Source organism: Ochotona curzoniae, unplaced genomic scaffold (assembly GCF_017591425.1).
Source record: "Ochotona curzoniae isolate NIBS_2020 unplaced genomic scaffold, NIBS_Ocur_1.0 contig_2321, whole genome shotgun sequence".
NCBI classification, from domain to species: Eukaryota; Metazoa; Chordata; class Mammalia; order Lagomorpha; family Ochotonidae; genus Ochotona; species Ochotona curzoniae.
Genome location: NW_024465421.1, coordinates 13750163 through 13774361, shown reverse-complemented (window position 1 = coordinate 13774361; position 24199 = coordinate 13750163). Strand labels below are relative to the sequence as shown.

Below are 24199 nucleotides of genomic sequence, written 5' to 3'. Positions count from 1 at the left end.
AAGAGTTATTGTTGATGACTCTTCAGTGGTTACTTTGCACATTCATAATTCATAGCCTACCTACCCCCTCCACTCACTGGAACCTCACTGTATGAGAACTGGGTTGCCCCGGCCTTTCTCCTCTGAGTCCAGTAAGGCCAGTGGTTAAAATATGAAGCCACAAGTTCAATATCAGACACTCAAGATGATCTTGGCAAGCCCCAGTTAACTCCACCCATGGGAGGAGATACAGGATCACCTCCGAGGCATGGCGACATCAGCTTGGGGAGTAGTCATGCAGAGCCGAGTATCCAAACCAGCCCTTTATAATTCGGGAGGCCTGGAAAATTCTTGAACCTGAGTTTCAATTTCCTCATCTGTAAACAGGGCTTGAGAGGATTCTAAGAGCTCTCCTGAAACTGCTTCACTATAGCACCAGCTCACTATAAATTGTTGGCTACTATACAATTTGTCTCATAACATTTATTAATATTGTTGTATTTATTTTCCTCCTTTTTCCTTAATAGGTAAGTTCTCCAGGTGATAAACTTCAAACTCTTTCAGAAATCTTTGTTTCAATCACTAATGTGCACCACTTGCTTAGAACAATGTCTGGCAGTATAGTTAAGCGTCTGAAAAATAGTCATAAAATCAACATTCTTAAGACTTTCCTCTCCTAGTTCCTTGGCTTCTGGCTTGAACGCCCTAATTATCTTACAGTTAATTTCACTCAGATTTTCTTTGTCAAAGACCAAAAGCAACTTTGTCTCTTCAGATATAAATTCAAGAAGTTGAGGCACTGCTTGACTGGAGGAGAGCCACTCAATCCAGAGGTTCTGGAACAATGGAAGGCACAGACTGGGTTAGAGCTGTACGAAGGCTATGGACAGACAGAAGTGGTAAGATTTAAAGAGCAACCTTTGACATTCTGTGAGCTATTCTTACCTACTGGAGCTCTTCAAGTTTCCTGATCATGCTCTAAATTTCTATGGGTTCCCTAGGGTACTTTACCTTGTTAGTAATTAGCAAAACTTCTAACTTGCTCAGTTAGGTTTCTCTGAAGGGGAACTGTGACTATTCCACACAATCTTTCTGCCTACTCTCCATCCACGAGAAATCTCAGCGGTCTTAGGGGTTGCTGAGGTTTATAACTGAGCAACTCAGCTTTGCATTGCACTGGAAATGGACCTCGGAGTGCCTCCATGGCAATCTAATCTAAGACGCACTTAACAGTCCAAAGTGGTTTTCAAAGTATGGTCCTCTAACCAGCATTATCAGACCCCATCAAACTCCTGTTAAATCAGAATCTCCAGGTGATTGTGACACACAACTCAAGGTCAAGAATAAATGGCTTCAAACAACATATTTCAGAAGATGAACTGCATATTGAGAAAAAGCGAACCAAAATTGAATCTCAAGCCTCACTGTTATGATATAAAAAGCTACAGAAAAGGAATTTTCATGCACTTATATATAATGTTTATCTTCTCAACAGGGAATAATTTGTGCCAACCAGAAGGGGGAAGAAATCAAACCAGGCTCAATGGGGAAAGGAGTGCTACCCTATGATGTCCAGGTGAGCTGAGAAAATATCTGGCCCACAAAAGAAGGCCTTCTAGTTTCATGTGATTTTCTTCACATAACTATTTACAATCTGTTCCCATGTTGTGAAAAAATTTTTTAATAAGATAAACTGTTTCTTTCATTTTAGATTATAGATGAAAATGGCAATGTCCTTCCACCCGGCAAGGAAGGGGAAATTGCCCTCAGGCTAAAGTCTACCCGGCCCTTCTGTTTCTTCTCTGAATATGTGGTATGAACACATAAAAAGTGCTAGTCACAATTTAATACAGATAGGAGGCCCAATTTGCTTATCTACTATGTCTTGCTACATAATTGTGGGCAAGTGACAAAATCTAAGTCTATTTCATCAGCTGTAAAATAGGGGCGCGGGGGAGAATATCACATAACTCCTGGGAGTACTATCCAGATGTTAGTCTACGTTTAACAAGCCAGTGTTAGTGCTTATCCTCAGAATGGAGAATGGAAAAGGCTGAAGCATTGGGGAGAATCTCGGGACATTAGCAGCAGAACAGAGGTTTACTTCATACCACACTCTTTTAGTCCTTTTGTATTTCCTACATGAAATTATCTTTTTGAAAAAACCTAATTTCCTTTAGAAGTAGAATGTGTAATGCACTAGTTGCTTAATGGGTGTCAGGTCCCTGATTGTTGTATCAAAAATAATTCCCAAATATCATTTTTTCATTACTAGGACAATCCAGAGAAGACGGCTGCCACAATAAGAGGAAATTTTTATGTCACTGGAGACAGAGGAGTAATGGACAGTGAGGGATATTTCTGGTTTGTCGGCAGGGCTGATGACGTGATTATATCCTCTGGGTTTGTACAACTGCCACTCTCAGAAAGTACTCACTTGTCAGGGAGCATGCTCTGCTGTGCAGGTTGGGGGAGGTAGAGGAATTAAAGCTTGCTGTTCTTCCCTAGGTACCGTATTGGGCCATTTGAAGTGGAGAGTGCACTCATTGAACACCCTGCAGTGGTTGAATCGGCTGTTGTCAGCAGTCCTGATCCAATCCGAGGAGAGGTAGAGTGAATGCCATTAATTAAAGTTACAACTGCATATTTTAAAGTTCTACCCATTTTGCCATGGCCAAGACCACATCAAGATTAATCATTTAACTCTCATTAATGAGACACATCTTTAGCAAAAAAAAAAAAAAAAAAAAAAATTTAAGTATCCAAGCAATCGTTTTTGATGAAATGATTTGTGCACCAAGAAGCATATATTAGAAAATTTTAAGATTTATTTTTTTATTATTTTTTCATTGGAAAGGCGGATATACAGAGAGGAGATACAGAGAGGAAGATCTTCCATCCGATGATTCACTCCCCAAGTGAGCCGCAACGGGTCGATACTATGCCGATCCGAAGCCAGGAGCCTCTTCCAGGTCTCCCACGCGGGTGCAGGGTCCCAAAGCTTTGGGCCGTCCTCAACTGCCTTCCCAGGCCACAGGCAGGGAGCTGGAAGGGAAGCGGGGCTGCCGGGATTAGAACCGGCGCCCATATGGGATCCCGGGCGTGCAAGGCGAGGACTTAACCACTTGCGCCACCGCGCCGGGCCCAAGAAAATTTTAAAAATATTTTATTGGTGGTGACATTCAACCCAAACTGACTGAGAGGAAAGAAAAAATGTTCACATTGGTAAGAGGCATTCAGGTACAGCTATACCAAAGGCTCACGAGAAGTTAGCAAGGTTTAGCCTCTCCTTGTTAGACTCTGCTATTTCTTTTTTTTTTTTTTTAAGATTATATTTATTGGAAAGTCATATACAGAGAGGAGGAAGAGAGAAGGGGAGACAGAAAGGAAGATCTCCCATTCACTGATTCACTCCCCAAGTGGCCGCAACGGCTGGAGCTGAGTCAATCTGAAGCCAGTAGCCAGGAGCCTCTTCTACATGGGTACAGGGTCCCAAGGCTTTGGGCCATCCTTGACTGCTTTCCCAGGCTGCAAGCAGGGAGCTGGATGGGAAGCGGGGTTGCCGGGATTAGAACTAGTGCCCATATGGGATTCTGATGTGTTCAAGGTAAGGACTTTAACCACTAGGCTATCAGGCCAGGCCCAGGCCAGGCCCTATTTCTTAATTCTTCTTTCTTCTTATTCTTATTGCATTTAAGCAAGTTAATTCTACTTGAGAGCAACTGATTCCAGACTCCCAAAATTCAATGACCATCACCACTTCCCCCTGCCAGCCCCTGGAAAGGAGCAAGCTTTCTTTTCAGTCATTTAAGTTGTAGCTACTCATTTTTCTATTGTAGACCACATCTTTAGCCAATGTGAATTAGAGAATGGTATGCCCACTGCCCAGATATGAATCATTCCGTTTGTCACTGGAGTTTGGGTTTTCAAGCCACCAGATAGAAGTTAGAGGAATACCTATAGGAAACCAGGGTACTGGTATTAAGATGGGGAACAGAGACTGTAACAAAGCCAGTATATTTTACTGGATGTACCATTGTCATAGAATCAATTTTCTCACAGAAACAACATACAGAGAATATTATTAGCCAGGCTCCTAATGGTCTTCTTAGGATCTAATGAAAGTAATGATGGTAAAACCTGCTTCTAGAAGCCCTAGAGATGGAATAAACTTCCTTTACTCATGGCAGTTTTCAAAGAATCAGCAAGTTGCAAGATGTCAAAATGGTGTGTCTACCAGCATCCTTCCACACATCTCTTTCTGCATCCTCACATGCCAATGAATTACTTCAGCGTCTATGAGTACCACACTCTCATTTCTTGTACACTCTCAATTCTTGATCTATTCCATTCTCCAAAGGATTTTCCTTTTGCCAACACATTCTCATTCTCTCAATAAGATGGCAGCTGAATAGTAGAAATCAACACTAACTGGAAATTAATGTTAGGAATAATAATATATATACTATGCTTCTATTTTCAAATATTATGTAACTACTGAGTATCAAATTGTATTGCAAAAGAACAAAAAAATGAAAGGCAAGAAAGAACTCTTAGAGATGTATCAATCTTTCCTGATATATACTCTTTCCCTGATTAGATTTCTCCAAATGCCCTACATTCATATTCTTCATATTCTCTAGAGTCTCCATTTGTCCCTCTATGACATAACAATGTCATAACAATATGGATCTTCTAACAATATGGATCTGACAGTCAGTGGCCATCTGTAAATCAAGGACTGCCTTTTCTATACAACATATGGAATCTCTTTGACCAACATATTAAATACATATGTGACATATAATTATGACAGCTGTAACTAGACTGTAAACTTACTTTATAATTGCATCCAAGCTTCATTCAAAGATGACCCTTGACATTTGCAATCCAGAACTAATCGTGTGTCTGAAAAACAAACAAGATAACATCAATTTACTTTTTTTTTTAAATTGCAGGTGGTGAAAGCTTTTGTTGTTTTATCCATCCCCTTTAAATCTTCCAATCTAGAGAAATTAACTCTTGAGCTTCAGGATCATGTTAAAAAATCAACTGCACCTTATAAGTATCCAAGAAAGGTAAGGATTTCGCCTATTGTTTATGTTACCAAACTAGCATTTATGTTAATACGAGGGGACTTCAAAATGTTTACGGAAATATGGCATTAAAAATAGTGTCCAATGTAATGGCTCAATGGCTCAATCCGCACCTTGCAAGTGTTGGGATCCCATATGGGTGCCAGTTGGTGTCTTGGCTGTTCCACTTCCCTTCTAGCTTCCTGCTTATGACCTGGGAAAGCAGTGGAGGATGGTCCAAAGCCTTGGGCCCTCACACCCAAGTGAGAAACCCATAAAAATCTCCTTCCTCCTGGCTTCAGATTGGCTCAGCTCTGGCTGTTGCAGCCATTTGGGAACTGAACCAGTGAATGGAAGATCTTCCTCTCTGTCTCTCCTTTCTGTAAAGCTGCCTTTCCAATGAAAAAGAATCTAACAAATTGCTTTTTCAATATAATTTCCATAAAGCATGAGATATTTTTGTAAGCAATGATACCAGCCATTTAGTGCATCGCTAAAGAACGGAGGATCTTCTATCTCTACTTTCAAATCAAAGATGAACTCCCAATGAATCATTTGAACGTATCCTGACAATAGGATTCTGGACTCTGCCATTGTCCATGCATACACTTAAATAGCAGAATGATGGATTTACAACTGCTGATGAAGGACTATGTTATTGTAATAATACAGGGGAAATCAGGAGGTTGGGGAGGGGGAATTTAGAGAGGGGATAAAAGAAATCCCAGAGCCTATGGAATTGTATCCTTAAAAATAAAAAGGATCCTAGAGATTTCACACTGTCAATGCAGTCTTCCACTTTTATCAACTATAGAAAATGGGTGTCCTTTAGAGATTTTTAAGATCAGAAAAGTCAGTGGGAGCCAAACCAGGTTTCTAAGGTGGCTGCCTAATCCTTTCCCTCCAACTCACAAATGGCCCTTGTTTGATGAGGGGGGCAGGGGCACTGCCGTTTTGGAGAACTTCCTGATTAAGTTTTCTCCAGCATTTTTCTGCTAAAGCTTTGGCTTTTACGAAACACTCTCCTCATAAGTAGATTTTCAGTTATTGCTTTTGACCCTACTAAAGGTCAACAGACAAAGCTACTGCTGTGACTTTTGCTCTAGACCAGTGTGGTTTTGCTTGGATTGAATCACTTCCACCTCTTGGTAACCATTCCTTGGATTGTGCTTTGTTGTCAGATTGTATTGGAAATGTTTCATTTCCTATCACAATTCGTTTACTAACTATGCATTTTTCTACTTGAAAGTCAGTTAGATAGAGAGGGAAAGACATCCTGATTAATTCCGAGATGACTTCAATGGTTCAGGCAGAGCCAAAGCTAAGAGCGAGGAGCTTCATTGGGGGGTTCTCCCATGCGCGGGGCAGGAGCCACAGGCCACAGCACTTAGCCTTCTCTGTTGCTTTCTCAGGCCATTGGCAGGGTTTTGGATTCAAAGTTGTACAATAAGCACACAAACTAGCACGCATATGGGATACCCATATGGTGTTACAAGGTGGTATCTCTGCCCACTATGCCCACTTCTCAAGGAAGTCTTTCAGGGTCTTGCTCCCATTTGTTGACAAATTCCACTGAAAGCTGTGCTTGCTGCTGTTTGCAATTGATCTGGGAACAGTAATTTTATACCATCAAGCAGAAGGTTTGCTTCATTTTTTTTTTTTTTGTCAAAACTTTGTAATTCGGGCCCAGCGCGGTGGCGCAAGTGGTTAAGGTCCTCGCCTTGCACGCCCGGGATCCCATATGGGCGCTGGTTCTATCCCAGCAGCCCCACTTCCCATCCAGCTCCCTGCCTGTGGCCCGGGAAAGCAGTCAAGGACGGCCCAAAGCTTTGGGACCCTGCACCCGTGTGGGAGACCCGGAAGAGGCTCCTGGCTTCGGTTCGGCATAGTATCGGTCATTGTGCTGACTTGGGGAGTGAATCATCGGACAGAAGATCTTCCTGTCTTTCCTCTCTGTATATTGGCCTTTCCAATTAAAAATAATAATAAAAATAAATCTTAAAAAAAAACTTTGTAATTCAAGCCAATTGATAAATCTGATATTGGTGTCAGTCCTGTTCAACTAGGGCAGGAACAATAAATTTTTTCTTCTCAAATTGAGGTGGATGGTCTAACACCATGGGCTTTATCTTCAACATCACCTCAGTCTTAAAATGAATTACACATTTTAAGCTGATTTCTTCAGATTATCACCACGAACTTACTGTAAGCCACGAGTAATGGCATTCCTCCACCCAAGTTTGACTATCAATTTGATATTTGTTCTTGCCTCAAGGGTAGTAGAATTCATATTAGCCTGATAGCTATTTTTAAAGTGATTTCTTGGCCTTTTTATTGCTTCAAATAATATTCTCCAGCCATGTTGTAACAAGTTAGTAGCCATTTGGGGACGAGGAGATGGGAAGAGTGGCCAAAAACTGAAATTCATGCATGCCTTTACAAATTTATTTTCTGGGCCCAGCACAGTAGCCTACTGGCTAAAGTTCTCTCCTTGCATGCGCTGGGATGCCATATGGGCACACGTTTCAATCCCAACAGCCCCACTTCCCATCAGGTCCCTGCTTGTAGCCTAGGAAAGCAGTCGAGGACGGCCCAAGGCCATGGGTTCCTGCATGCATGCAGGCCACCTGGAAGAAACTCCTGGCTCATGGCTTTGGACTGGCTCACCTCCGGCCATTGCAGCCACTTGGGAAGTGAATCAGTGAATGAAGATCTTCCAGTCTCTCCTCCTTTGTGTTTATCTGACTTCTAAAATTAATCTTAAAAAAGTATTTTTATTGGAAAGGCAAATTTTTAGAAACATCTTGTCTGCTGGTTCACTCCTCAAGTGGTTACAATGACTGGAGCTGAGCTGATCTGAAGCCAGGAACTGTTTCCAGGTTTTGCACATGGGTGCAATATCCTAAGGCTATAGCCATCCTCTGCTGCTTCCCCATGCCATAAGCAGGGAGCTGGATGGGAAGTAGAGGATTTAGCCACTGAGCTATCGTGCTAGGTCTAATTTTTCATTATATTTATTTCCCAAGAACTCTTTGAAGACCCCTTTGATTTTATTGGATTGACTTTAATAGCAGCTTATTTTAGAAAACACCTTTTCAATTTGTTTAGCACTAAGAATTTGCTTTGAAATGTTTCATAATAGGATTCTATAAATCTAGAACATAGATATCTATGTAAAATTAAGAATCACTATAGCACTAAGTAGAGCATTCCATTGCAATTGCCATGTGCCTTGCTTCTTAGAGACTAAGGATTAACTCATTCACTTCTTAGTACTTTCTGACATAATACACTGAAACTTAAAAACATGTGCCTTTAAATAACTTTCACACAATTTAGTTAGGAAGAAGGTGGCATCCAAAGAAACTGTGCAATCTTCTGAAACCCCTAAAAGACAAAATCTTCCGTCTACTCATATACTCCCCAGATGGCTCCAATGGCTGGAGCTGGGCAGATCTGAAGCCAGGAGACAGTATCTTCTTCTAGGACTCCCACATGTGTACAGGGGTCCAAGGACTTGAGCCCTACTCTGCTCCTTTCCCAGCCATAAGCAGGCAGCTGGGACTTGAACTGGCATCTGTAAGTGATGCTGGCACCATAGGTAAGGATTTAAGAACAATTCTATACAGAGACAGCACTTCCATTTCCTTCTAGAGCCGAGATCCTTTTGGTTCATCTTTAGTTGAACTTATTTCATCCAAAAGGTAGTTCTCTTCAACGTAAGAATTTGGTAATACAAGTAAAAATGGATTTAAAAAAACTTATTTTTATTGGAAAGGCAGATTTACAGAGAAGACAAGAAAGATCATTCATCTACTGGTTCGCTCCCCAAAAGACCACAATGGCTGGAGCTGAAACGATTCAAAGCCAGGAGCCAAGGGCTCTTTCTATGTCTTTCACTCAGTTGTGGCCTCCCCAGGCTTTGAACTATTCTCCACTGCTTTCCCATAATGAACAAGGAGCTGGATGGACAGGATATGAACTGACACCAACACGGGATGCTGACACTTGAAGGCAGAGGATTATTAGCTGACTGAGCTATCACACCGGCGATAATGAAACATTGTTTTATTTATTGGTTTTAACCATTTTAATATTTCAATCAATAGCACTTTGGTTTTCAGAAACGTCTGAGGGTATCTTAAGGCAGCAACATCACATGTACTGCAAATTATACTTAAAAAAATTTTGCTCCTCAGAATATACAAAGCACAGTTCCTAAAAAGTCCAAAAACCAAGAATTTATTTTCTTTTTGGATTTAGGTAAGGTCTCCATTTTCCAAGGCAGTAGAGGTACTAGGCTGTTAAAACCAGGGGAAGGACTAGGATATAGGAGTTATAGCACATATGGGAATAACATTCTCATGTCCACAAAATTCAAACAGCTTAGACTAAGACTAAGCTCCAGACTATCAAACTGAGGAATTTCATAAAAATTCTGTTACTGTAATGATCATTAAGTCAAAATGGGATCAAATGTCTCATAATGTGTTTTTCTTTCAATTAGATGGAATTTGTTGATGAACTTCCAAAGACCATCACTGGAAAAATCAAACGCAATGTTTTAAGAGACAAAGAATGGGGACGAAGATAGCTTCAAACAAAACTACAGGACAAAGCAGCAACACAGTTGCTTTTAATGAAATGACTACTAAGCTAAAAACATTCAAGGATTTTTTCCTAGTTGATAATCTGTTAGGGTTCTGTAATTGCCTGAAACACTATTAAGAAAATAAAAATCTAACAACACTCGGGAAGAAAATTGTTAAAATGACAAAACTGACTAATCTAATAATTATAATTATCTATAATGCATAAAATAGCAGAATTCAAATGATTTCATAAAAAGAACCATATATACCAATCTTTCATTTTTCTTATACCCAATTAAAGTGAAGAATTATTCTAGCAGAATGTGTCTGACAGCTTTTTATAACATTTTTGACACCAAAGCACTAACAAAATTAAATCATTTGAAACAAATTCACTTTAAAATATCTGAAACTTGAATTATTTAAGAACATTACTAAAAAAAAAAACCTTTATTCAATACAATATATATATTTAGAACCTACAATATATATATTTAGAACCATCTACATTATTTTTTTTAAAAAAGATTTATTCTATTTTTATTGGAAAGGCGGATATATAGAGAGGAGAGACAAAGAGGAAGATCTTCCGTCCGATGATTCACTCCACAAATGAGCGCAACGACCCGATGCTATGCCGATCCGAAGCCAGGAGCCTCTTCCGGGTCTCCCACGCAGGTACAGGGTCCCAAAGCCTCGGGCCGTCCTTGACTGCTTTCCCAGGCCACAGGCAGGGAGCTGGATGGGAAGTGGGGCTGGTGGGATTAGAACCGGAGCCCATATGGGATCCCAGGCATGCAAGGCAAGGACCTTAACCACTTGCGCCACCGCATTGGGCCCCATCTACATGATTTTTTAAAATCACACAAATACTTTATGATGTACAAGTGCAAGAAATTATTAAGACTCAGAAATAACAAGAAAGTACAAAACACAAATCTTTGGGGAACAAATTTATTTTGCTTTTTCTGAAAATATCAGGAGTTACAAAAAAAAGTTGAGTATCTGGCTACAGCAAATCCAAAATACATGTCAAAATAGCATTTGAAAACAATACCCAAGAAAAACATGTTTAAAGAACAAGTTTAAGTGTTTAGTATATAGAGCAAGATAGTATACTAAAAAATAACATTGTTTTGTCAACAAACATACCTATCTTAAAAATAAAAAGCTGAACAGCAACTCCTTGCACCTCTCCCTGCCCCCTAAAAGCCTCAATAAATTGCTACCCTGGATTCTGGTCATTTATAAATACTGAGATGTCAAGAAAATAGTTGACAAAGCTGAGAAAAATCAATGAATAAATTCAGATTCCAACAAAACACAATATTGTGTTACTGGGGGAGTAGCTTGACCTTGTGTTACACTCAGATTTTACCAAATAAATACAAATCAAATAAAAACAAACTGTACCGTCAAAATTGCTCTATACACTAGCAGCTTCACCCAGTTCCATAAAGTTGTACGTTGGGTAGGTATATGGCCAGTCCCTTTGTCCTGCACTATCAAAATAAAAGTGTCCTTGTCATATAGCAAATCAGCTGATGAAGGCACCAAGACCCTATCTTCCCTGTTCTTCCACATGATGCTAATAACGTCTATCATCATTTCAGGAACATTTTATTCTCCTGAAAAGGTAACATTTTACATATCTGGAGATACTTAAAGAAGTTCCTGCCCCAACCACATTAGCAAGGTGCTGCCTGCTCTCCTTGTCCCTCCCAAGCCCTTCTAGCATGGTTTACCTTCAGTACAATTAAGGTAGGACAGAAAATGAGGTCCCCATTCCATGTTGAATTATCACAGCCACCTGTGCAGGACCTTAACATTCACATCACTGCCTAGCCTTTTAAAGTTTCAGAACAAACCCATCTCCAAAATCCCTTTCATATTCTCAATCCGGATAACAGTTTGCAGACTTGGTTTGTGCTTGCCTCTGTCAGCCTTTTGCAGTTGTTTTATAAGGAGTCCTTGAAAGAAAGCAAAAATTCAGAGAATACTCATGGTGAACAAGAGCATTTAGTTGAAAGATACTCCTATTTCACAGAAATTCAGATCTGCCAGCTATGGCCGAATACTTCTGAGACAGCCTTAGGTTAAGCAGATTTCCAGGAGCTTCTCAATCAGTTGTGCAATAGTGCTGGCAAAATAAGAGGACATGCTATTCAACTGGGCATGGTTATTTTCCCAGGTGGATTTGAGATCTTTTGTATTATTTGTTCTTGGGCCTGCTGCAGAAACATTTCAATTGTTCTCTTGGCAACTCCTGATGTGAGTTTTCTAGACTCAGTTGCTTGTCAGATATAAAATTGTCACTTTAACAAACAGCTTCTTTCTAGGATTTTTAACTTTCTGGATTGCTTATTCACTGATAAAAACGTATGCTAAGTTGGCTAGGTTTCTGCAGCCATTCTTGCATTTACAGTGTTTAATTCCCCAAGTGATTCACTCCCCAAGTGACCGCAATGGCTGGTACTGTGCTGATCCGAAGCCAGGAGCCTCTTTAGCAAAGTCTGGTCTACAATTATTCTAAGTACAGGACAATTTGCATTTAGAATCAAACAGTCAAGAAGTCTGCCCCTGGTAAATCTCTAGGTTGTTGCATGGAGGAGGGGATTTATGTCTCTTCTTTGACCAGGTTTAGTTTTGGGTTTGTTTGTTCAACATTTTAGCATAAGTAGGTCTTCAGTGGAGTTCACCATTTTTTTCTAGCATTTTTAGAATGTCTTTCATTTCATCTCCCAAGTTCTTAATACCAAGAACTCTCTGAAGAGCGCAGTATGCTCTAACATCAGCAATTCTTGTCATTAAATAGAGGGTAAAATTTGTTACAGTCAACCACTGATGGTGCACCAGGATGACCCTTGGTTTTTAGATGAGATACACATGAAATATACATTGGCCTATAGAACAAGCTTTCAAAAAATTTTAGATGTCATCACCATTCACAAATCGCTCAAATGCTACAGTATGGCAACTATTCACTCAATCAACAGACAGAAAAGATGCTGTGTTCCAGTTAGCCAAAGCTCTTGAGCATAATATGATATAAGGTAAATAAACCTGTTAAACCGAAGTAAAGGCTTCAATTTTTTTATACTGTGTATTACCCTACTGTTTTGTTTGTTTTTCTTTTTTAATTGGAAAGTCAGATATACAGAGAGGAAGATCTTCCATCCGCTGATTCACTCCCCAAGTGGCTGCAACACCCAGAGCCAATCCAAAGCCAGGAGCCAGTAGCTTCCTCCAGTTCTCTCGCTTGGGTGCAGGAACTCAAGACTTTGGGCGGTCCTCCATTGCTTTCCCAGGTCACAGGCAGGGAGCCCCACTTCCCAAAGTGGGGCTGCTAGAAATAGAATCAGCACCCATATGGGATCTCGGGGGTGCAAGGCAAGGACTTTAGCTGCTAGGCTACCACGCAGAGCACCACCCTACTGTTTCCATGTTGATATCATTATATTTTCACCGACCATGTATATTTTCTTTGGGACGAGTTCCGCTAATAAATAACTTGCTTGTTAAATCTTTAAACTTTTTTGAACAACAGCTTTACTCTTTTAATATTCCAGAATGCATTCAAAATAACTAACATCCTTACTTGTCAAATGGCTGTGATTTACAATTGTTTGGACAATTACTAAATTTTGGACTCTAATACACCAGGTAAGGCATGATGGCATGAGGAGTGTCCATGCAAAACCCTGGAGAGGTAGCTTTCATTGTACAGAATTTCTTTGTGTTCTCGGTTGTATTGGTGTATTAAATGAACTCAAAGACCATACTTCTTAACCACTAACCTTATCAGCAATGTCTGTAGGTCTATGCCTATGATCGTCCTCTTCCACCTCACATCTTGCCTTCAAAAACTGCAGCAATGAACTGTCAGGAGTTTTTTATACAAAGAAATGTTAAAATATTAAAAATAGATCTAACAAGAAAAACACAAATACAAAAACACCAAATAAATCATTTCTAACCCACCCAATCTATGCTTCTGCAACATGAACAAGAGTACACAAAAACACAAAAATTGCTTCTTTAGAATGAATAAATTTTCCTAAGATTCTTTCACTTCAGCAAGCTTGTTGACTCCCCTGGGTCAGCTGGCAGTGTCAAAGGGGAAGCTGGGAGGTAATCATGAAGGAGAAGCCAAAGTCATCCTCCTATCGGTAGCAAGTACCCTCCTTGCAGCAGCTTGTGGATCTTAACATGCTGCCATGTAGGACTGAAAGATTCTAACAGGAACTATTGCAGGGCTTCCTGCATGAGATCAATACTTTTAAGAATAGCATTATGCAGCACACAAAGGTCAAAAACATTTTCAGTTGACAATTTGCCTGGAACTCACTGTAAACTGTACCACCAACAACCAGTTACCTCCTATGAGACATCAGTTGTATCTGACTGGGGTCCGTCTGTGATTTGACTGGCAGGTTCAGGTTTAGTTCCTCCCTCATGTGCCACCTGAGTCTCTGAGGTCGGATTTGTCTGTCTGGGCTCCTCACTGCTGTCTGCTACGCCCTGCTGGTTATCTTCCCTAGCTGCTGGATCATTCTGATTCAACTTGTCATCAGATTCCAGTTTTACTTCTTTCCCATTTCCTTGCTTTGTGTGGAGCTGGGATGGGTCCTTGGTGCTCTTCACCACCTCCTGGAGATTGTACTTTCTGAACAATATGTAATCTTTCACAACACTCAAGCAACAGACAGCTTTGATGATTTCTACTACCACCGTGTACTGTGGATTCGTGAGATCCACTTTATTTTCTGAATTGAGGCTCCCCACGACTCCTGCAACAAAAATAGGAAAACACTTAGCCTAAAAAGAATACCATTAATATGATGAATTACAAAATAATTTATCCTTTAAGAATTGTTAAAAGACAACATATACAAGTTCATTGTTCCATGTGGACTTACACTGAATCTGCTGAATCCTTTCAACAAACAAAACTGAAATCCTGAGGCATGCAATAAAAGCACTTTATTATAAAAAAATTCAATCTAAATTTGAAAAACACAACTACTAGAAAATCCCCTATTCATCATACTGAAATCAGGTTTGTTATATTTAAGGCCATTTTAGCCTACTTGTTCTGTAGTCAAAAATGCTAAGCCATAAATCTCCAGGAAAAAAAAAACACACACATCTTAAAAACAAGTTTTTTGTACAACTATGTAAATTAATTAAGAAACATACCTGCTAATTCTTTGATAACCTCTTCTCTATTGACATGACTATTATTTCGAGATTTGTATACAATTTGAAATGTCCCTTTGTTTGGAGCTTTAAACCAAGGTTCCAGGAATGTTTCCGCATATTTTTTCATATCTTCCAAGAAAGCTTTGCATGTGCCTGAGATGGGTAACATTCTCAAGATGACTCGGGTCTTCTTCTTCTTAGTTTTATACATATCCTGGAGAATATGATGCACCAATTTCTCAGGTTCTAAAAGAAAAACATCAAAACAGAAAGAATAAATCAGACATTCTCATTGGTAGTAACTAAAAGAAATTCTTATTAACAGTTTAAATGAATCTTTAGTCATTTTTTCCCCATTTATCTTCTCTTCAGTGCTCACTGTGTATATCAACTTCACATCTACAGCTTTCATTAAAAGCAATCCTTTGGCATGAGTGCTGGCACAACAGGTCAAGATGCTAGTTAGCATACCCATATTTGCTATCAGTGTCTGGCATTGATTCCTGCTTCTGTTTTTGATTCAACTTCCTGCTAGGAGGTGATGGCTCATGTGTTTGGGTCCCTGTCACCCACGTGGAACACCCTGAGTTCTAGGCTTTCTCTTGATTCAGGCCCAGCTGCTGCTCATGTTTAGGGTGGGAAGTGAATCAACGCATGGAAGATTTTGTCACTCTGCCTTTCACATAAATAAAACTGACTTTTTCGAATGCTGAGGGCAAATGCAGTGAAAATATCTTTATCAAAAAGTTGTTTTGGGAGACACAAGTTAACATCTTGCAATATCTTTATTCAACTGCAACAACCAGTTACTATTTCCTCTAGCAGCAATTAACAAGCAAAAAATATTGCAGTTTTACAGAAAAAAAATCCTTGAAAGTCTCTTAAAAATTATAATTATTGTGTGACAGGATAGATCAGTTAGGATAGATCTATCAGGATAGATCCTTAATTGTCGGCATCCCATACGAGTTCCTAGTTTGGATTCCAGCTGCTCGGCTTCCCACTTCACTCCCTGCTTGTGGCCTGGGAAGCAGTGGAGGATGGCACAAAGCCTTGGGACCCTCTATCCATGTCCGAGACTTGGAACAAGCTCCTAGCTCCTGTCTTGAGAATGGCTCAGCTCTGGCCACTGTAGCCATCTGGGGAGTGAGCAGATAGAAGATATGTCTCCCCTTCCCTCTGTGAATCTGACTTTCCAATAAAAATAAATTCCTGAAAAACAATTTTTTAAGTAATAGGTTAGCTAAGTTAATGCAGAAGTCTAGATTATTTTATTATTTTCTTTCTTATAAAGTTTTATTCCCTTTAATTGAAAGGCAGATTTTATAGGGAGAGGGAGAAATGAGAGAGAGAGAGAGCTCTTCCATCCTCTGATTCAGTACTAAAATGGTTGCAACAGCTGGAGTTCAGCTGGTGTGAATCAAGGAGACTGGAGCTTCTTCTGGATCTCCCATGTGGACACATGGGACCAAGGAGTTGGGCATCCTTTACTGCTTTCCTAGGCACACTAACAGGGAGCTGGAATGCAAACAGAGCAGCAGTATCCATATGAGGTGCCTGTACTGTAGGAAGAGGCTTAACTTAGTATGGCACGGTGTCAGCCTCAAAGTTCCCATTCTGAAAGGAATCCCAGAACCATGTAGTGCACAAGTTCAACACCCTATTCTATTGCTATATACATCTACTGACAATAAAATGTAGGCTGTGATGAAATGCTAAACTGAGCCATGTTCATGAAACTATTTTTTTTAAAGATTTATTTAGTTTTATTACAAAGTTAGATATATATATATATAGAGAAGGAGAGATAGAGAGGAAGATCTTCCGTCCAATGAGTCACTCCCTAAATGATCGCACCCAGGAACCTCCTCCAGGTCTCCCACACGGGTGCAGGATCCCAAAGTATTGGGCCATCCTGCACTGCTTTCCCAGGCCACAAGCAGGGAGCTGGATGGGAAGTGGAGCTGCTGGGATTAGAACTGGCACCCAAATGGGATCCTGGCATGTTTAAGGCGAGGACTTTAGCCACTAGGCCACTGCACCGGGACCATGAAACTTAGCATTCCCTAAGAAAGGCACACGTCCAGATATCATGAAATTAAGAATCCCTAAGGGTGTTGGTCAGACTCACCTATTCCGAGTGTCCTGATGAACACTACGTTATTTGCTCCACTTTCCACTGACTGGAATCTTCTCAGCCTCATCTCCGTAGATGCCTTAAGGTCACCAACTTCTTTCTTCAGAGCAGCCTCTGCGTCATCGTCATCTCCCTCACTGCCAGAGGGTTGTGGATCCTTGTCTATAAACTGTTTGCACAAAACTAATGAGAAATGACCCAACAGCTCATATTTCAACACTATCATTAGCTACTTATATGAAACTCCCAGAGGCAGAAGGCTCAGCTCTGACTATAAAGCTTTTTACTAATAGACTGCTACACCACTCCCTTCAACAGCAGGTGGGAGCTTCCTCAGACTTTCATGCACATAATTGGAAACTGTTCTCAGGCACATCAGCAGAAGTACTGTGACAGTCTGGGAAAGACAGAAATGAGCTCGCCAACTGAATTATTTCAGGACTGGCCTTAATACCACACCTAGGCATCTGTGCTGGATGTATGACAACCTCTTTCTGGTGAGATCAGACTGACTATAATAATTACACATTTATGGAGCTTTCTTTACACCCTATGACGCACGAGGATACTTCACAAGGCTTGTAGAAAACGGAATAAAGCTGGATTACATAACTCTGCTTCACAAAAATTGTAAAATCCATGCATATACGAAGCGTTCAAAATTGGGGGAAAATGTCTATTTTAAAATCACTGTACACATGAATTTCAAAAAAACTTTTTAAAAAAGATTTATTAATTTTTTCATTGGAAAGTCAGATATACAGAGGAAGAGAGACAGAGAGGAAGCTCTTCCGTATGCTTATTCACTCCCCAATGGCAAGAGCTGAGATGATCCAAAGCCAGGAGCTTCTTCCAGGTCTCGCACACCCGTACAGGGTTCCCAGGCTTTGTGTGGTCTTCGACAGCTTTCCCAGGCCACAGGCAGGGAGCTGGACGGGAAGCGGGGCTGCTGGGATTAGAACCGACGCCCGTACAGGATCCCGGCGCATTCAAGGAGAGGATTTTGGCTACTAGGCCACCATGCCGGGCCCAAAAGGGGCCTACTTTTTAAGATGTATCTTTATGTGTATTTCAAATGTAACTGGAACTGCCACTGAAGCCACTGTGACAGCAGCTGGACACACAGACACACACACTGTAAGAGCCAAGTTTATATGAGACTGGTTAGAAGCAGTATTTCCTAAAGAGCTTCGGCACATCCCCCATCCGCAGGAAGCAAACAGTAAATGGGCAGTCCAACTGAGTGAGAGCGAAAGTGAAGTTCAGAGGCAAAGGCTTTGAGCCCAAGAGCCAGACTGTACCAGGCCACATGCCTACACTGCAGGCCCCTGCACACACCAGAGGCCACAATTACACACCACACACGGCTGGTCGGACACACACGCGATGCCACGCGGACACACGGGAGGCCCCGTGGACACACGGCAGGCCCCGCGGATACACGCGAGGCCACGTGGACCCACGGGAGGCCACGCGGACACACGGCAGGCCCCGCGGACACACGGGAGGCCAGGCTTCCCACTCGCGGCGCGCAGGCGTGGAGAGCAGCTCGGCCTTCCAGCGCTTCCTCCGCCCACCCGCGCCCCGGGGGCCGGTACCTTTTCTGGCCCATACATGTCGTCGCCGTACTCGTTGAGCAGGCTGTAGGCCTCCTCCACGCACTTGCGCTCGTTCATGTTGCACGTGATGAGGATGCCCTGTAACCCGGGCTCTAACTGCCTGGGCCCGCCGCCGTCGCAGCGCCGAGCTCGTTTGGCCTGCACGTACTGGGCCCTATTTTTGCGCTTCCCCCCACCAGCCTGGGCGGGTTGTTGGGCGCAGTCGGCCATAGTGCCACTCAGCTGAGGTGAGACCAACGTCTCCTCACGGCGAACAGCGTCTTCTCCGTCGCTGACCTGTTACGTCAGAAGAGCGCGCCGGCCCACCCGAACCCGCCGCCAAGGCCCTCTGTGCGGCGCGGGGTCCTAAAGCCGGCCGGCGGGCCGCATAAGGTGGACGCAAGGCTCGCCTCTTCCCTGCTCCTCGCGGTGACTGGCAGGCTTGGCTGTGCCGCGCGGACGCAACCGGCAGAGTCTGGACCCGTTGCATATAGATCTTGCTGGAGAGCAACCGTTTCGTATATTCTTTCTTGTTCATGCTTTCCGTTCTGGAGCACCTATGTGTGCCGCTCAGAGCTGGGGCCATTCGCCGAGCAAGACACTACTGATTGCCTTTATTTTTCTATATTTTAAAGATTAATTTATTTTTACTGGAAAAGCAAATCCATAGAAAGAAGAGGAGACAGAGGCAATGATCTTCCATCCGTTGGTTCACTCCCCAGATGGCCAAAACAGCACGAGCTGAGCTGATTCGAAGCTAGGAGCCAGGAGACTTCCCTTGTCCTCCCACACAGATGCAGGATTCCAAGGCTTTGGGCCATCCTCCACTGCTTTCCCACAGAGGAGGGAACTGGATGGGAAGTGGAGCAGCCGGTACAGAAAGCAGCGTCCATCTAGGATGCTGGTGCTTGGAGCTGGAGGACTTGCTTGTTAATCTATTGTACCAGCCCCCAGTGATTGCCTGTCAGACCAGTGGGCCTTAAAATCACCCTACTTGTTTGTTCCTTGGAAATCTGTATTCAGTAGACTTTATTCTAGTGCTCTTGTGCACGACTCCAGATGCACAAGAAAAATAGGACAGATAAAAGAGCCAGGAGCTTTTTCTGGGTATCCGACACGGGTGTAGGGTTCTGAGGCTTTGGATCATCCTCTATTATTTTTGCCAGGCCACAAGCAGAGAGCTGGATGGGAAGTGGAGCAGCCAGGACATCAACCAGCACCCATATGGGATCCCATTAGGTTACCGCGTTAGGCCCTAAGTTTTTTTTCCCTACTAGATTCTTTTGCTTTGGTCAGTACAATTAAGATCAGAGTTCTGGATAATAAAATGTTAACTTATCAACATTCCATGGTGTAGCCTAAGGTAAATGGAAAATGTTCACATCCTCTCAGAGTGCCCTAATTATAGAAGTGATATTTTTTCTCTTGGAAGTGATTTCTTAAGCAACAATTTGAAGAAAGTAGTTTATTTAGTTTGTTTATCTTCCCCTCTGTCTCTCCTCCTCTCTGTGTATCTGACTTTGTAATAAATAAGTAAATAAATAAATTTTAAAAAGATTATTGCCTTTAAGAAGGCAACCAGAAGGGATTTTTTTAAGATTTATTTTTTTACTGCAAAGTCAGATACACAGAGAAGATCTTCTGTATCATGATTCACTCCCCAATAGACCACAACGGCCGGTGCTGTGCTGATCCAAAGCCAGGAGCCAAGAGCTTCTTCTGGGTCTCCCATGAAGGTGCAGGGTCCCAAGACTTTGGGCCATCCTCAACTGCTTTTCCAGGCCACAAGCAGGGAGCTGGATGGGAAGCGAGGCTGCTGAGATTAAAACTGGTGCCCATATGGGATGCCAGAGCATTCAAGGTGACGACTTTAGCCACTAGGCTGCTGTGCCAGGTGCAGGAAATTAAAAAAAAATAATAACATAAAGTACAATAGATAAAAACACATAGCACCAACATGCCTTACCTCCACCGAGCGGTTTTTGTCACATTTTAATGAACGGTATGTAATGTGTTCCATTCGTTGTGTAGCCTTAGCCACATTACTTGCTACACTTGCCCTTTCATCTCACTGACAAACTATGTAAGGGACTCACCCCAAAGTCTCCTTTCCTATTTGAACTTGGGTCTAACTCCAGAGAAGTCACGTTTGGCCTGACTCATGCTGTTATGTGCAGCCTACACAGCTCTCCTAAGTGTCTGATCTCTTGTAGAGACTGAATGAATAAGGGAGGGGAGAAGAGAGAGATATTCTCGTTTACATACCAAATGGTTACAAAAGGCTGAGGCCAGAAGCCAGGAAGTCTCTACAGGTCACTCGTGTGGATGGCCAACATCTGCTGCTTCCAAGGTGAATTACAAGGATGTGTGATAGGAAGAAAAATAGCCAGGGCTAGAACTGGCACTCTGATTACAGTTAAGACCTTAGCATGGGAAGTCTACAAGATATACTGTAAAATGTGGGGAAGAAATCAAAGACATATGTAAAATGAACCAATTCACGGTGGGTTTTTTTGTTTGTTTTGTTTTTAAAGATTTGTTTACTTCAAAAGCAGAGTCACTAAGAGAGAGAAAGAGATTTCCCATCCACTGGTCTACTGCTCAACGGGTTACAATGGCCAGGCAGAAGTCAAGAGCTTCTTCCTGACCTCCCATATGGGTTCAGGGGCCCAAAGCACTTGGACCATCTTCCTCTGCTCTCCAGGCACATTAGCAGGGTGTTGGATTAGAACTGGAGCATCCAGGAAAGGAGCCAACACCTATATGGGACACTGGGATTGCAGGTGGTGGTTTAACCGTCTATACTATAAAATTGCGCCCCCGCAATTCATGTTTTAAAAGGGAACATACATGAGCATATGTAAGGAGTTTTCTAAAAGCTCATGGAAATGTAGATTGTGGAAAAAACTATATACAAATTTCAAAAATATTTCTGCACCAAAATAAACTTTTAATTATATTTGCTACAGCTTTTTAAACGTATTCTAGCATATATATTTGTACACAAATGTGTGTATATGTTTTAATTCCATTATATATCAAAGTGATCATTAGAGGGCCTAGTGTGGTGGCTCAGTGGCTAAAGTCCTCACCTTGAACGCGCTGGGATCCCATGTGGGTGCCGGTTCTGATCCCAGCAGCTCCACTTCCCATAAAGCTCTTTGCTTGTGGCCTGGGAAGGCAGTTGAGGACAGCCCAAAGCCTTGGGTCCCTGCACTCACATGTGGGAGACCTGGAAGAAGCTCCTGGCTCCTTACTTTAGATTGCCTCAGCTCTGGCTGTTGCACTCACTTAGGGAGTGAATCATCGGACGGAAGATCTTCCTCTCTGTCTCTCCTCCTCTCTCTCTATATATCTGACTTTCCAATAAAAATAAACAAATTTAAAAAAATCATTAGATAGTTCTACTTTATGCCTTTTCTCCACATTTTTATTCTAAAGTCCAACGCCAAGGATAAGGAGGTATTAAACCTCGGTTCTTTCCTTTACAAACAGAATGGTAAACAAAGATTAAGTGGCACAAATCTCTGCAACTTTGCAAAAAGGTGACTCAACTGGTCCTGCCACTTCTGTCCAAATGCCCCAGCCTTTCCTCAGACGATGTAAGAAGTCTGGGGAGGAGCTAAAGGAGAATAAGGGTTTTTTGTTATTCTTTTGTTTTTTAAATATCCTTTGCTAAAAGGGACATCAAGGTGATCACCCATAAAGATTAGAAATGGCTTAAAGAAGAAATTGGCATCACATTCCCCTCGGAGGAACTGAGCCAGAAAGGGAAGAAGGGACAGATGGCAGGGCAGATAAAGTCAGATAGGTGTAGGGGAGGCCAGCAGAAGACCCACCTACAGTCCAAGACAGGTAATTCCACAGATGTGTGAGTTTCTGGTGGTTTCCAAGTGGAGAATAATGAGAGAGAAAGGTGAGTTAGAGACAGATAAGGACGTGCGCCTCTGTCCCACAGGCTGGAGCAGGAGGAGCCGATGAGTCCAGACAACCTCTCAGCCCATGCAGCTCCCAACACACAAGCCTATGCTGAGGAGAAGGCAAAGGAACAATGTACACTGAGTAGATGAACTTTAAGTGAAAATAACTTGGAAGTTGCGGAATCATCGAAAGTGTCACTAAGGGACAGGAGTGTGTATAGGATTCGGCAATACAGGAAAAGAAAAATGGGGAAAAACAGTTTTGAGCTCAAACTTGTAAAAATGTTATAAATATCCATCCCAACCATCTCCTCACACCCCGGGCTTGTTTTGCAACACGTGGAGATCATGCCTTATTACATTTTAGTAAATAATTCTGTAGCTTTCATTTTAAGCATATGTATATATTAGCCTTGTGAGTTAAAGTGTGACTGGCATTCACAAAGTACTGGACCCACAGCCAGGCTTACTTCTTAGCCTCCTGGAAGTAAGGGTGACCACTGAAACAAAGGCAGAAGTAATGTAAGCTGCCTCTAAGCCCAAACCTACAGCTTACTTACTGTCTCTTTCCCATACCCTAGATCTGTCACTTCTAGTCAGCCAGCTCATTTCAGAGCATCTGCCTAGGGACAGGGGAGCGCCTGGGTTCATCCAGAATCCCTGCTCAGAGGAGTCACCCAGGAAAGGCCATCAAGCAGAAGCATATGTCCCTGTTAGATCGCTACAGTGGAATTCCAGGTTCTGCTCCCAGCCCAGCTAGTGCGACCTGACACAGGAGATGACAGCAGCCTGCACTCCTGTGGGAGACCTCACCAATTGGTTACAAAATCAGAGGGTTCCATGACCCCTGTGTTTGTTAATTCACTAGCACAGTTTCACAGACCTCAGAAAAGCAATATGTCATATTTACTACAGCTTCACCATAAGAGGTAAAACTCAGGACCTATTAACTGAAAAAACACATAGAGAAAGTTCTGGGAGGCAGAGCTTCAGTGCCTTTTCCCACATGGAATCAGGGCTTATCAGGTTATGTGTTCACCACCCAGGCAGTGCCACTGTATTTTTGCTGAAGCTTCATCACACATGATAAATTGGATCTTTGATCACAATTTTCAGGCTCCCTTCCTGCCCACCATGATGGGAAGGGCTTCAATTTCCAACCCTTCAACCATGTAGTTGGTCTTGCCATTTGGAGGTTTCCTGTTGGCATTCATTCAGGTACGATCGAAGAGATCCAGGAACACAAAAAGATGCCTCTCTCACTCAGGAGATTCCAAGGATTTAGAGTGTCCAGGGCTTTGAGCTCCTTTCTGGGACTAGCAAAAAACAGTCATGCATCAGGAAAAATGCGCTCAGCTGGCTCTGTGCTTCTTCCAAAGTATTGTCTAACAAAACAACTGGATTAAGATGAAGTTTTTCTTTCTTTTTTCTTTTTCAGAAAAAGGAGTACTAACACAAGAACTTACACAATGTCAAGTTATTCTCCATTTATAGTCAATGGACAGTTAACAACTAAGCAGAATACTTATTATAATCCCATTGTGAAAGAAAAATCCCTACAAGATGTTAAATTCAGCTAAAGACAAAAATTAAAGTATAGGAAGAATAAATGTCTACAGCCCCAGAGATAGGAGGAAATAAACATGTCAACTGTTTCAACTCAAAGTAGGTATAAATTGACATAGTTTAAATAGAA

The 24199-nt window shown here is 42.0% G+C and overlaps 3 protein-coding genes across 7 annotated transcripts in view; 1 reads left to right on the top strand and 2 right to left on the bottom strand.

The window, feature by feature from the left end:
* The window catches only part of ACSM4 (acyl-CoA synthetase medium chain family member 4), a 50505-nt gene extending 40857 nt beyond the window's left edge, over positions 1 to 9648 (top strand). Inside the window, exons 21-27 of the mRNA XM_040973723.1 lie at positions 755 to 878; positions 1475 to 1555; positions 1691 to 1792; positions 2255 to 2382; positions 2488 to 2587; positions 4938 to 5057; positions 9562 to 9648. Coding sequence (XP_040829657.1) covers positions 755 to 878; positions 1475 to 1555; positions 1691 to 1792; positions 2255 to 2382; positions 2488 to 2587; positions 4938 to 5057; positions 9562 to 9648 — 742 coding nt within the window. The remainder of the gene's footprint in view (positions 1 to 754; positions 879 to 1474; positions 1556 to 1690; positions 1793 to 2254; positions 2383 to 2487; positions 2588 to 4937; positions 5058 to 9561) is intronic.
* Positions 4805 to 18840, bottom strand: THUMPD1 (THUMP domain containing 1). 4 transcript variants are annotated; one of them, XR_005883188.1, is made up of 6 exons: positions 18584 to 18840; positions 16980 to 17154; positions 14846 to 15094; positions 14024 to 14436; positions 13444 to 13525; positions 4805 to 4887 (listed from the first exon to the last, which is right to left on the bottom strand). XR_005883188.1 is itself a non-coding variant. In XM_040973239.1 (5 exons), exons 1-4 carry the CDS (start codon positions 18812 to 18814, stop codon positions 14027 to 14029), a joined length of 1065 nt encoding a protein of 354 aa, XP_040829173.1. In that variant the 5' UTR covers positions 18815 to 18840; the 3' UTR covers positions 13189 to 13525; positions 14024 to 14026. The 4 variants fall into 4 exon arrangements, 2 of the variants coding, with proteins under 2 accessions (XP_040829173.1, XP_040829172.1); XR_005883187.1 differs by having other exon boundaries at positions 4819 to 4887; positions 13444 to 14436; XM_040973239.1 differs by lacking the exon at positions 4805 to 4887 and having other exon boundaries at positions 13189 to 13525.
* Positions 17092 to 24199, bottom strand: part of LOC121151628 (ERI1 exoribonuclease 2-like) — a 40359-nt gene continuing 33251 nt past the window's right edge. The window contains exon 10 of one of the 2 annotated variants that reach the window (XR_005883185.1): positions 17092 to 17154. The gene's annotated coding sequence lies outside the window, so the exon portion shown is untranslated. Of the gene's footprint in view, positions 17155 to 23436; positions 23820 to 24199 lie in introns of those variants that run through there. The other variant, XR_005883186.1, reaches the window with a different exon arrangement.